Source organism: Colletotrichum higginsianum (genome assembly GCF_001672515.1).
Source record: "Colletotrichum higginsianum IMI 349063 chromosome 7 map unlocalized unitig_7, whole genome shotgun sequence".
NCBI classification, from domain to species: domain Eukaryota; kingdom Fungi; phylum Ascomycota; class Sordariomycetes; order Glomerellales; family Glomerellaceae; genus Colletotrichum; species Colletotrichum higginsianum.
In genome coordinates, this window is record NW_017263917.1 from 3,321,654 (window position 1) to 3,334,809 (window position 13,156).

Here is a 13,156-nt window from a genome sequence, read left to right on the forward strand (position 1 = left end):
TCTGGGATGGGGTGGAGGAGCTGCAAATGGGAGGCTCGAGGGATTTGGTTCCCCGGGAGGATTAAGCGGCGACCGTTGTCACCCGATCAGCCAAGAAAAGCACTGGCTATGAAGGTTCCATTGAGATCTCTACGGCAAAGGCTGATTGACTGATGATGGTTAGGTGCCGGGCATTCTGACGCGGCTCGATGGATAGCCGACTTTACAGCGCGAAGAGAAAGACCCAGGTTTTCTATCATTCTCCTCTGGTTTGATGATATTATACAGGGTTTTGTGATACATGTAATGCTTGCAGAAACTGTAATGCCTCCAGTTCAAAGCAAAGTCGGTTCCGGGCTCGCCTCGGGCTTCTCTTCTGCCTCACCAAAATTGCCGTAGCTATTACTCTTGGTCTCCTCCATCGCAAGCGACTGCTTGCTCGCCCAGCCCTTCCAGCGCTCGAACTCCTTGTTCTCGAGGTCCTGGCTGATCGCCAGCCTGTTCTTGCCAAAGTACGCACCGACGTGTCTGGCCTCCTCCCGGGCAACGCGTTTCTCGATCTCCTCCTCCTGGCGCAGCGCATAGAACTCCTTTCTCGCGACATCGTAAGCTTGGTTTCGCTTAAGCTTCTGGTTATGCATCAGCCAGAGCTGGCGCTGGACGACACTGCATAGCTGTTAGTTATCTACCCCACGATGTCTTGTGCATGCTGATCAGCTCACCATTCACCGGTCAAGGGCAAGCCGGGCTGACGCAGTCCCTTGGACCAATCGCATTTTTGCGCGTCCTTTCCGTCGGACTCGAGGACTATTCTCGGACGTGCCAGCTCCCACGGATGATCTTTGTAGAAGGTCACTCGCAGACTGTCCTCCTGGTGCTTTATTATCGGGGGCTTGTAGATGTTGCTTGGCTTGCGGAGCTTCAGGTTTGCGGACTTCTTCTGAACCATGACTGGTCTCGTGAGGATCTCAGAGGGCGGGATATCTCTCATGACCTGGAACCATGGCGGCTCCTGGACGGTAAAGCCAGGCAGGATCTTTGTGCTGAGCTCCTGGCTCATCGTCTGGTAGACCCGGGCGGGCCTAATCTGTCGACCCATTTTGGCCTAGCAAAGTCGTCAGAACCAAACCTCCGTGTTCTCGGTTGTTGTTTTCTCTCTTTCCCACCACCGAGACTTACTGTTTAGATCGGTACAACAACAGCAGGGCGATCAATACACTGCTAAGGTCGGAACGCTTGTCGTTGTCCCGAGCTCCGTTAATCAATCGCGAAAGCGCATCTCAGAAATTTGGAGCGTCGGCCAATCCTAATGCCGACGCCCGGTCCTGCCGTCGGCCCCACCCATGCTTTTGCCTGCGAAATAATTCGTTTCCCAATCATCCCGGAGCTTTCTGGTACACCAGCTTGCAGCTCTCTCCGACCTACGCCAATCCTTTCCCCTCCCTTCCTCTTACCTGCGAGCTCACACTCTTCGATGGAACGGTGATGGCCAGGCCCGCAATGCCCGACAGCCCATGAAAGTACTTAGCCGGATTGACGGGTCCGTATGCGGCGCGATCCTCTCGACTCGACCCTCCGCGACTCGAGTTGCAGTTTCTTCCCAGCCGAAGCTTCGAGCCGACAGACCTTCGAGGGCGCCGGCGTCCCAATGCCGCCGATACCAAACACGATGTTCTCGCCTGCCAGTTACTCAATGTTCTCAGACAGCCTCGTGGCTGCTGTCGACTTTTCTGCCGGCGCCCTCAAATCACCCCCGTGCCTGGGCGCGCTCGAAGCTGACATGCCGCGAGCGCTTCCAGCGGTATAGTCATGCTGCTGCGACTGCAGCAACAGCGGAACCACAGTCCGATCCCTTGGTCATGCAGAAAAAGAAAAGGCGACTTCTCAAGGTCGTGGGTCATCATGACGTCGGGACCGTGGAGGAGCACTGGGAGCTCGTCGAAGATCCCTATCTCAACAAGTACGCCCGGCCAGAGGATACCAAACTTGTGATATCCGAGAGACCGGAGGACCAGAAATATCCATCACCTCACGAAACCCTCTGCGGCAATGAAAGCGTCAAACAAATAGTGACGAAGCTGTCGTCCATGGTCAGGTCCAGGCTGAGGTTTCGTTCGGATGTCAGGTCGGACTCGATATACGAATTGTACACGGCACTGCCAGAGCCTCGCATGGTACACATATCAGCAAATCTGCGCCATCGTCTGCTCAAGTTGTTTGGCATGCCGCGGAAGAAGGAATCTCAGTCAATGCTCCGATACTTTGCACTCGTTGGCGAAGTCAAGGACTGCGGCATAGCCCTTCAACGCACCGAATGGAACTACGCCCTGGCCCTGGCTACCAGATACGTTGGTAGGACCACCGAAACAGAGGTTGAGTATGCTCTCTTGCTGTGGAGGGAGATGGAGAAGCAAGCAGGCGTCAAGGGCAACAACATCACGTTCAACATATTGTTTGACGCTGCGTCAAAAGCTGGAAATTTCCAACTAGGCGAAATGCTGTGGAAGGAGATGAAGGCACGGAAGATCCGGTTCAACCGATATCACCGAGTCAGTCTGATTTTCTTTTTCGGACTTCAGGAGAATGCCGACGGCGTCCGGGCTGCCTACAAGGAGATGGTGGAAGCTGGAGAGATGGTCGACACTGTGGCTCTCAACTGCGTCATCGTCAGCTTTCTGAGATGCGGCGAACAAGAGGCGGCGTTGAAAGTCTACAACTACATGAAGGGAACCGGGTCAAAGGCTGCCGTCAATTTCCCTCGAAAAGACTACTTCAAGGACCAGGTAGTTACCAAGATCCTTTTCATGTTCGCATCAGTCGGCAGGATGGTACCGGAGCTTCGGCCTCAGTTACAGGAACTCGCAGGCACCGCCCCTGACATGCGAACATATCGCATTCTCATCAAGCACTTTGGCGTCGAGAGAGGCGACCTCGGCAGGGTTGCCCAGTTTCTCGACGAGATGTGGCAGTTCGAGGTGCCTGTTGACGGGTCCGTCTTTTTGGCCATATTCGTAGCCTTCGAAAAGCACGGTGGCAAGGCCTTTTCCGCGTGGACACCAGCCCGGTTGGAGAAGGTCTTATCCGCGTTGCTGAGAGCGATCGACTACAAAACCGAGGGTCTTTACCTCGACACCTGGCTCATGGGGTGGGCGCTTCGGGCCTTTATGAAATGCGCCAACGAAGTCAGAGCTGGGGAAGTGTACGAGGAGTTTCAAAAGAGGTGGGATTTGCCGCCGGACAGAGCGCGGTACATGGAGGGTTATGTCGCCAGGATCTTGCATCGCAAGAGTTAAGACCGTTTTTCCAGCATCTAGCCTGTGACCCGATCGCAGGAAAGGCTCAAGGCAGTCAGGCAACTGCCATTGTAAAACAAGTATAGACAAAATGATACCAATAATTTCACTCGCAGTATGAAATTCGCCATGCTCTGGTGACTTTTCCCAGATGCTTGACTCATCCATCCATGGCTTATCTGGTTCATCAGACCAACCAATATTTTCCAGCACTCTTTGAAGATTATGGCTTGGTAATAACGTAGTGTCAGTCAAAAGATCTATACGGCATGGTTGTGCTAGGAGCGATTCGTTCGTAAGCGGTCGGTGAGGACGAAAAGTCTCTATTTCTGCTTTGTACATAGTCGTCCTCCGTTCCAACCCAATCCATGCTGTACACTTGCGATCGACTCAAGGAAAACGCAGACATGGCCCTTAAGCCTTGGGCTTCTTGGTTTGCCAGACTAGGAAGCTCGTCAGCACATTCTAGCCCAAAGGGAGGGGGCGCCGAGGCAACAGCGAAAAAGCACGCACCGGCGATGCCGAAGGGGGCGAAGAAGCCAACGGCAGCGTAGGTCCAGAAACCAGGGGCGAACCACTTGGACTTGGGGTTAAAGGGGAGGTTGGAGTAGGGACCCTCGGGGTAGTGGTACGGCGAGGACATCTGGGCGCGGGTGGTCTGGAAGCCGCGGCGAGCGACAACGGCACGGGTCTGGGGGACCGCGCGGGCGGCGGCACGAGCGAGCATCTACAGGGAGGGTCGGTCAGCATCAATTGGAACAGGAGGGGAATTGGGGGGTCGGTCGTACTTTGGCGGGTTGTTCTGAGGGGATCGCGAAGCGCAATTGGGACAGGGAGTGGTGTAGTTGTGGTGTTGAAGTCATGCAAAAGAGTGGTCTGAGAGTGTGCAATCCGGGCGAAGCTCCAGAGAATCTCCAACGTCGTCGTTCGTTATGTAAGCGCACGTGACTTTGAAGCCTGAGGTCGGTAGCGGCAGCAACAGCATCATCCAGTCCTGCGAAAGGGATTTCGAAGGCAGCGTCCACCGTGACCGCCTTCCGTCCCTGGTGCTGTCTTCCCGCACGTCCCCTGTCCACTTGCTTGGAATTTTTTTTCTGCCTTTCCCTGTGCTTCACTCACCCGCCAGCAATTTCCTCCGAGCGCCTGAGTAGTGGGAAATGCGACGCCTGCTGCACAAGCGATCGATCTTGGACCAGGCAAAATTGACGAAAGCCACCACACCTTCGCAGAGACGGATCGCTGCAACTCGGTCCCTTTCGGTCTGCTACAGCTTCACACACTGTAGGGGGTTGACTCCCTTCTACCACCCCCTTTATCACCAGTACAACATTACCTTACTGCCGCCGCCGCCGATAATTCGTCTCCCTACAACACACCTTGGTGCACCAAGGACTCGCCCGACATGGACGAGCTCTTCGATGTCTTCGACGCTCAGCCGGGCCAGGAACAGCCCGAGTCGCATAGCGAGCACGAAGCCGCCGTCGCTGAACCTCCCAAGAAGTCGCGCAAGAAGGACAAGAAGAGCAACAAGCGCAAGGCCGATGGTGCAATCAAGAATGGCGTTGTCGCTGAGAAAGACGATGCCGAGATGCCCGACGCCGACGACGTCCCGGAGAACAACTCTGCCGGAAACCAACCTGAGGACGCCGGTGCAACCTCTGACGACCAGGAAGACAGTCACAAGCGCAGGAAGAAGGAGGACGAGGCCCAGCCGGTTCTGACCGACACCTTCCAGACTGCCCAGTCGAGAGAGGTCGCCGGCGCCACAACCTTCACCCAGGCTCAAGACGAGTCGCTTGTCCTGTCCCACAACATTCAGCACCAGGTCGCCTTACCTCCTGATCTGGACTACGAATACGTCCCGCTCTCCGAGCACAAGCCGCCGGCGGAACCCGCCCGCAAGTACAACTTCAAGCTGGACCCGTTCCAGAGCCTGTCCGTCGCTTCGATCGAGAGAGAAGAGAGTGTTCTGGTCTCTGCCCACACCTCCGCCGGAAAGACCGTTGTCGCCGAGTACGCCATTGCCCAATGCCTGAAGCGCAACCAGAGAGTCATCTACACGAGTCCTATCAAGGCACTTTCCAACCAAAAATACCGAGACTTCGAGGCCCTGTTCGGCGACGTCGGCCTCATGACGGGTGATGTCACCATCAACCCTACCGCTAGTTGCTTGGTCATGACCACCGAGATTCTACGCTCCATGTTGTACCGCGGTTCCGAGATCATGCGCGAGGTTGCCTGGGTCGTCTTTGACGAGATTCACTACATGCGCGACAAGACCAGAGGCGTGGTGTGGGAAGAGACCATCATCCTGCTTCCCGATAAGGTTCGCTACGTATTTCTGTCTGCCACCATTCCGAACGCCTTTCAGTTCGCCGAATGGATTGCCAAGATTCATCACCAGGCCTGTCATGTTGTCTATACCGACTTCCGACCCACCCCTCTCCAGAACTATTTCTTCCCCGCCGGCGGCAGTGGCATCTTTCTGGTGGTGGACGAGAAGGGCGTGTTCCGAGAAGGCAACTTTCAGAAGACCATGGCTCTGATCGAGGCGGGCAAGGGACAAGACCCCAGCAACGCCAGCGCCAGCTGGAAGGGCAAGGGGGCCAAGAAGCAGACCCAAAAGGGCGGAGCGGCGGCCGACATGAAGGCCGACATCTCCAAGATTGTCCGCATGATCATGCAGAAGAGCTTTCACCCCACCATCATCTTCAATTTCAGCAAAAAGGAGGTTGAGAACCTGGCTCTGCAGATCTCCCACTTCCAGTTCAACAACGACTCAGAGCAGGCCATGGTTAAGACTGTCTTCAACAACGCCATCCAGAGCTTGTCCGAAGCCGACCGCGAGCTGCCCCAGATTCAGAACCTGCTTCCTCTCTTGCAGAAGGGAATTGGTGTGCATCACTCTGGTCTTCTTCCTATTCTGAAGGAGACCATTGAGATCCTCTTCCAGGAGTCTCTCATCAAGGTTCTCGTTGCGACGGAAACCTTCTCCATCGGTCTCAACATGCCTGCCAAGACCGTCGTCTTCACCCAGGTGACCAAGTGGGATGGTACCCAGCGCAGACCTCTCACGCCGTCCGAGTACATTCAGATGTCTGGACGTGCCGGTCGTAGAGGCCTGGATTCCCGTGGTATTGTCATCATGATGATCGACGACAAGATGGAGCCCGATACTGCGCGCGCCATTGTTGTCGGCGAGCAAGATCGTCTCAATTCCGCCTTCTACCTTGGCTACAACATGATTCTGAACCTGCTGAGAATCGAGGCCATTTCTCCTGAATTCATGCTTGAGCGTTGCTTCCACCAGTTCCAAACTGGAGCTAGCGTTCCGGCGCTTGAGCGAGATCTCATGTCTCTTCAGCAAGAGAGGGACAACATGTCGATCGCCGACGAGGCCACCGTCAAAGACTACTACAACCTGCGCAACCAGCTGGAGCAGTACACCAGCGACATGCGTGCTGTTATCCAGCACCCCGAGCACTGCGGAGACTTCATGCAGCCTGGTCGCCTGGTTCGCATTCACGACCCTAAGAAGACCAATAACACCGTTGGAGGCACCGACTTTGGCTGGGGCGTTGTTGCAGACCTGATTCGCCGCCAACGCAAATCCAACGAGCCCGAAATCCCTCCTCAAGAGTCATGCATCATTGACGTCATGATGGTTGTTGACCAGAAGAGCGCTCCGGTCGCCGAGGGTGCCAAACTAGCCTCTGGTGACCTTCCTTCGGGCCTGGTTCCTTACCCCAAGCCCGAACAACCTGACAACGGTGCTCGCTTCGAGATTGTCCCGTGTCTGTTGACTTGCGTCAAGGCCATCAGCCAAATCAGAGTCTTCATGCCGAAGGACTGTAGGTCACAGGCGGCTCTCCAAGAAGTTGGCAACTCTCTCCGAGAGGTTCACAGACGGTTCCCCGACGGACTCCCCATCTTGGATCCCGTCGAGAACATGGGTATCAACGACGATGCCTTCAGGAGCCTGATGAAGAAGATTGAGATGTTGGAAGCGCGCCTGCTCACCAACCCCCTTCATGGATCACCTTTGCTGCCCCAGCTCTACCTCCAGTACCGCGCCAAGGAGAAGTTGACCGAGCAGATCAAGGCCAAAAAGAGAGAGATTGCGAGACTTCACAGCATTGCCCAGATGGACGAGCTCAAGGCTCGCAAACGTGTCCTGCGCCGCCTTGGCTTTCTCAATGAGTCCGAGGTTGTCGAGCTCAAGGCCCGTGTTGCCTGCGAAATCTCGTCCACCGAGGGCCACGAGCTGGTCCTTGCCGAGCTCCTGTTCGACCGTTTCTTCAACGAGCTGTCCCCTGAGCTGATTGCTGCGACGCTCAGTTGCTTCGTCTTGGACGAGAAGCTCGAGACCGCCGCCCTGCGCGAGGAGCTGGCCAAGCCCTACCGCGAGGTCCAGGCCAAGGCAAAGCAGGTCGCCAAGGTTAGCCGCGAGAGCAAGCTTGAGCTTAACGAGGAGGAGTACCTGGCCGGCTTCAAGTGGCAACTGATGGAGACCGTCTACGCCTGGGCACAGGGCAAACCGTTTGCAGAGATCTGGTAGGTCCATCATAAATATGCAGGTTGTTGCTTGAAGGTTTCACTGACACGACACAGCAAAATGACCAACGCCTACGAAGGCTCCCTTATTCGTCTCTTCCGCCGTCTCGAAGAGCTCCTGCGCCAGATGGGTCAGGGTGCCAAGGTGATGGGCAGCGACGAACTGACTCAGAAGTTCGAAGACAGTCTCGCCAAGATCCGCCGCGACATCGTCGCGGCCCAGAGTCTGTACCTCTGAAGAAGGGTTGTTCGGAACCCCCACCATTTGCTGTTGGTATCATCAAAAAACTCTACCAGCCCCCCACCAAACCATCCCGTTCCCTGTTTCTTCTTTTTTTCCTCTTTTTCATGTAGCCCTGGGGGACATCAAGGCGTTAAAAAGGTTGCAAAGAGAGGTTTTATACCATGTAGAATCTTGTGTGTGCGGATTCGGAGTTGGATGAGGCTCTCAAAAAGTCCCCTTCTCCATGGCCACCAATGAAAGCAGATAATGGCCCTTTTTTGTTTTCCCTTCCTTACTCCCTGATGCCTGTGTGACCTGTGATTTCTGGCTCATGAGTCCTATTTCCGCTATACTTCCGGCATTTGCTGCTGTTGCTCTTTTGATGCTGTTGGTATCAATAAAAATAAAAACCAAAGAACAATTAATAATCCCCACGTTGGAACGCCAGAACGACGACGGCCCCCTCACCCCTATCGATCTCCCGAAAAGGCCCTGATGACGCCGATGATGATGCTCAGGGTCACGCCAAACCCGATGAAGTCCTGCCACCGGCCTGAGAGCATATTCTCCTCCCGCGACAGCCAACCCAGGCACCCCAGCGGCCAGAAGAAACCGACGATGAGGCCCTCAATCAGCACATCCAGGATGCCGCTCATGGCCCCGAACGCGTCGTCACCGCCGCCAGCGCCCTCGCCCCCTTCGCCACCGGCCCCCGCCGCGCCGGGCAGGGCCGAGCCCGCGTTGGAGTCGATCCACGAGTCCTCGAGCGAGCGCATCGTGTCCGGGCTCGGCATCGTGTCCGGGGTGTACTGTGTCGAGCGGATCTCGCGAAATTGCAGGCGCAGCTGGTTCACCTCGGCGGCGGTGAAGCCCGCGTTGAGGAGCCTGTCGAAGCCCCGCGGCGTCGGGCGCTGTTGCTGGCCGTGGTGGTGGAGGTTGTATGACGACCCATGTTGGCCGTGTGGCGGGCCGTCTATAAAGGAGGAATTGGTTGACGGGCCGCGCTCGGAAGGGGCGCGGAGGGCGGCTTCGGCCTCGGCGGCGAGCTCGTCGTCCGTGAGGCTGTCGCCAATGCTGCAGTTTACGTAAACCCTCTGCGGAGGTGCTGTTTCATTGACCTTCGCCTTGCCTTTCCCCTTTGGATCGTCAAAGGCCGCGCCGGGCGTAGACGGGGTCGTCGGTTGTGAGGCGGCCGGCGGCGGCGGCGGAAGGGGTCGGAGGACGGAGCTGAGGGCGGAGGCGTCGGGTAGGATTTTCCCCTGGTGGATGAAGCGCAGACGACGCTGGGAGTCGGGCTGGGCGAGTCGGCCGCGGATGAGGTGCTTGAGGGCGGCGACGGTGGTCTGCGAGGGGGAGGGGATGTCGAGGTCGAGGTCGGGGATCGCGGTCGTGAAGCGGATGCGGAGGAGGAGCGGGGGTGTCCAGGGGCGCGGGGCCGTCATTCCGGCGGCATTGTTCGCAGAGGGTATGCGGTTAAGTGATTGGGTTCCGTGTTGGTGTAGCTGAATTAGCGTTGTAGCCAGAGGTTGGGATTTTGCTTGTTGAAGCTGTCAATGAGGGAGCTTGACGAGATGCTGGATGGATGACATACATCCACGTAGAGCTTATCGTTATCTGATATCCAAATCGGCGATAGGCGCCTATCAAGATTTACCCAGTTATCCAAAGCCTCTGTCGAAACATACACTGCTTATGGTAATAATACTCATATGCTGAAGCTCCGCAGCTTGTCTCCTAAAAAAACCGTCACCTTGTAAACTATCTTCAACGTTCCAGACCTTTGCATGAATGTTGTTGGTGTTTGAATGACAGATGGCGTGTTGTCGTAACGCTAGAAAGTTTGGCCATTCTACCCTAGTCTGTGTCGTCTGAGTCTCTATTCGGATTCTTCAAGATGAACGAACCACTTCCTCCAATTGCATTTGGAAAGAGTGGGCAGGTGTTTTGTTGGACCCAAGAATCCAAACATTACTTGACTAATAGCAGACACACGAGTACGAAACAGATATAACTCAAAATGTTGGTTGCTTCGACAAGTCTACCTACTTATTCTCTCGCTTCGGTGCAATGGTCCACGCATCCCTCCATCGCTGAACACCTGAACACGCTGCTTGTCTCATCTCAGCAGCCGAACCATACAAAAAAACATGTCATCCTCGAATCCCAAACATCGACATCGATGTATAATCAGACGCAACGACCACTAGCAAAAGGTATGATCAGTGGGAGGCTTGAACTCCCGGCCTTGGCATTACTCAACATCTCGGATGAGATATTAGTACCACGCTCTAACCAACTGAGCTAACCGACCTATTGATTGTTGTCATTTTCAATGGCAAACAGTATATATGGAGCTAGTGGAGTTGTGAGTCATGGTTAACCTTGCGATCGCCACAAGGTCCCTCAGTAGCCCGTTTCGTGCAGTTACGGGAAGTTCCAGAAAGGGTTTCCAACTCGTTAGGGTTCTTACAGTATTCTTTTTTGAATCGGACGAAGCATAGCACATACCGCTCCCTCCCCCATGCAAGCTTCAGTCGCCTTCCCCCGCGTTGGGATGCTCTGTCGTGGATCGCCCCAGGCCCCCCAAACTTGCTCTCTGGCAAGGATTGACACCGCCGCACCTTGCACTTGTGTCTGACAGTATCGGACGATGTCATGAATCGTGTTCTTTTGCGTTCACATTCAACGTTTAAATATACCATTCTTGTCCAAGTTTTGTTTCTTGCCACTGATCCCGATAGGTCGGGAGCTTCGAATTATCGTGTTCCGGTTTCTTTTTCCTGCCTTTTCCTCCCACCCCAAATAGAGCCCTAGAGCCCATGTTGTTTGGCACCTCGGCAAAAGCGAGTCAGACAGCTGCCATCTGCCTCCAATCCGCCTTGAATAACACCACCACAAGAATAAAGTAGGTCAGTTCTGCAACTTAAATCTTTGGCTTTTGTTTGAGGGCAAAGTAGTCCAACGTATAGTTACGGCAAGACCTGGCTGTTGCCGAAATAAATGTCCAATGATGCCAGAGGGCCTCCCCCTTACCCGAAACGCTCATTAGGCAAGGCGAACATACACGTACACACAGGCGAACTTTATCTCCTGGTCTAGATTGTTGGCGATGGATGCGAGTCGTACCTATGCTCCGATAGCGCGTTAGTCAGCTGGGCTGTTTTGTTGTTCCATCACTCACTCCAAGCCAGCCCCCTCACGTTCCCTGGCCTCTCCCCGTTTATCTCGCCGGGTCTTGGTCACTAGAAGTTCATGTCACGTCCCGTTGTCAAGTCCACTAATTAACGCCCTGTTCTGCCCCCCACCCCTTCTATCTCCCTCAGTACCTCATCGCACCCTTCAGTTGAGTCTCACCACCACAAGCCTTCTCGAGATGCCACGCAGAAGGAATCCGTCCAAGCAGGTATCTCGACGGAGCCACCGCGGCTGCCACCGTTGCCGACTGCACAAAATTCGGTGCGATGAGACCAAACCTCAGTGCGGACCGTGTGTCTCGCGTGGCTATTCCGACTGCGTGTATGTCCAGATCCTCAAGTGGGAGACCGACTATGTCGGCCGCGCCTTCGGCAGGGCCGGCGTTTGGTCGAAATCCGGGGCCGGCACCAATAACAAGAGAAAGGCGTCGACGCCGCCGTCGACCCTGGACATGAGCAACCACAACTACTGCAGCGTCCCGACCCGCGTCCTTCCGTACGGGTTTCTGAACTCCTTCGTCACTGACTTCATGAAAGAGGAATCTTCCTCCTCTTCCAGCGACGACAGCTCCAGCGATGACCACAGATCCGCAGCCCTCACGTTGAGGAAGAATCTGGGTTCCCTGAACCGGCCGGTGACGTATATCCAGCTTGACACTCAAGCCGAATCGCATCTCTTGTCCTACTATCTCAACCGGATCTGCCCCATGACGATACCGTGCGCGAAAGGCGAGTCGCCCTTTTCGGCGCTCATCTTCCCCTTCGCCGTCTCGTCCGCCTCGCCGGCTCTCATGCACGCTTTACTGGGTCTCGCAGCTTCCCATAGAGCCAGAACAGACAGCAGCTACCAGTCCGTGGCGCTGAGCTACTCGGCCAAAGTCATCCGGTCGCTGCGCCTGACCATCGGCAACAGGTCGTCCATAGACATCGCGGCAAGCTCCGAGATCCTCGTCCTGATGATGCTTCTCTGCCAGCTGGAGATCATCGCCGAGTGCGACAAGCGTTGGGTTACGCATCTCCGAGGGGCCCGGGACCTCATCAGGTTCAGACGACAGGGCATGAGTTCGGATGCCGCCAAGATGGCGGCCAAGCAACAGAGCCCGTGGGGGCATATCATCAAGTTCGCGGAGCGTTACTTTGCCTTTTACGACGTCATGGGCCGGACGGCCTGCGGCGAGGAGCCCATCTTCGGCAACGACTTCTGGTCGGCGCAGGAGGACCAGCTCGATCTGTGGATGGGCTGCTCCCCCCACCTAGTCAGTATCATCGGCGAGATCACCGAGCTCAGCTTCAAGTACAAACGCCTGTCGGCCTCGACGACGGAGGACTACCGGCAGGACCTGGAGAAGCAGCGCATGAGGCTGACTTCGGTCCTTCAGCGGCCGAAGCTCAAGAGTGACAGCGACGACTTGATCATCCGAAACACAGTCGAGTTGAAGCGGTTGACCGCGGAGCTGTATCTCCACTCGGCGCTCAACGATTCGACCCCGACCACGCCGATCATCCGGCAGAACGTGAAGAAGATCCTGCGTCTCGTCGCGATGCTCCTCGGAGCCGGTGTCAAGGCCGGCCTGACATGGCCGCTCTTCATGGCTGCTTGTCAGCTCGACCCCACGGAGGAGCTCGAATGGGAGACGGAGGATCTAGACTATAAGGACGACGACGACGTCGCGGTTCCCCATCACGCGCGACCGTTCGTCCTGTACGTCCTCGAAAAGCTGTCGGATTCCCTCTCAAACGTCACCAGGACTCGCTCCGTCATCGAAAAGGTCTGGAAGCAGCGAGAGGCCGCATCGTTCCTTTCTTACGAACGTCAGCAGTCGCCCAGTCCAAAAGCTTTTAATGACTGGGCTCGGTTCGTGGCGCCTCTGTGCCACAACATCAGTCTTGCTTAAGAAGTGCTCTTTTGAAGG

At 55.7% G+C, this 13,156-nt stretch overlaps 6 protein-coding genes across 6 annotated transcripts; 3 read left to right on the forward strand and 3 right to left on the reverse strand.

The window, feature by feature from the left end:
- Positions 1-314: 314 nt before the first annotated feature.
- CH63R_10704 (37S ribosomal protein S25, mitochondrial) lies at positions 315-1,078 on the reverse strand (the record flags this gene model as incomplete). Its single annotated transcript, XM_018305678.1, has 2 exons — positions 315-645; positions 702-1,078. 2 exons carry the CDS (start codon positions 1,076-1,078, stop codon positions 315-317), a joined length of 708 nt encoding a protein of 235 aa, XP_018155102.1.
- Positions 1,079-1,838: 760 nt separating this feature from the next.
- On the forward strand, positions 1,839-3,272 carry CH63R_10705 (Pentatricopeptide repeat protein; the record flags this gene model as incomplete). Its single annotated transcript, XM_018305679.1, has 1 exon — positions 1,839-3,272. The coding sequence occupies one exon, from the start codon at positions 1,839-1,841 to the stop codon at positions 3,270-3,272; it is 1,434 nt and encodes a 477-aa protein (XP_018155103.1).
- Positions 3,273-3,686: 414 nt separating this feature from the next.
- Positions 3,687-4,135, reverse strand: CH63R_10706 (Cytochrome-c oxidase chain VIIc; the record flags this gene model as incomplete). Its single annotated transcript, XM_018305680.1, has 3 exons — positions 3,687-3,715; positions 3,786-3,999; positions 4,061-4,135. 3 exons carry the CDS (start codon positions 4,133-4,135, stop codon positions 3,687-3,689), a joined length of 318 nt encoding a protein of 105 aa, XP_018155104.1.
- Positions 4,136-4,674: 539 nt separating this feature from the next.
- CH63R_10707 (DSHCT domain-containing protein) lies at positions 4,675-8,064 on the forward strand (the record flags this gene model as incomplete). The annotated part of the gene is made up of 2 exons (XM_018305681.1): positions 4,675-7,826; positions 7,884-8,064. The coding sequence occupies 2 exons, from the start codon at positions 4,675-4,677 to the stop codon at positions 8,062-8,064; spliced, it is 3,333 nt and encodes a 1,110-aa protein (XP_018155105.1).
- Positions 8,065-8,519: 455 nt separating this feature from the next.
- Positions 8,520-9,491, reverse strand: CH63R_10708 (uncharacterized protein; the record flags this gene model as incomplete). The annotated part of the gene is made up of 1 exon (XM_018305682.1): positions 8,520-9,491. One exon carries the CDS (start codon positions 9,489-9,491, stop codon positions 8,520-8,522), a length of 972 nt encoding a protein of 323 aa, XP_018155106.1.
- Positions 9,492-11,422: 1,931 nt separating this feature from the next.
- Positions 11,423-13,138, forward strand: CH63R_10709 (C6 zinc finger domain protein; the record flags this gene model as incomplete). Its single annotated transcript, XM_018305683.1, has 1 exon — positions 11,423-13,138. One exon carries the CDS (start codon positions 11,423-11,425, stop codon positions 13,136-13,138), a length of 1,716 nt encoding a protein of 571 aa, XP_018155107.1.
- Between the last annotated feature and the right edge of the window lie 18 nt (positions 13,139-13,156).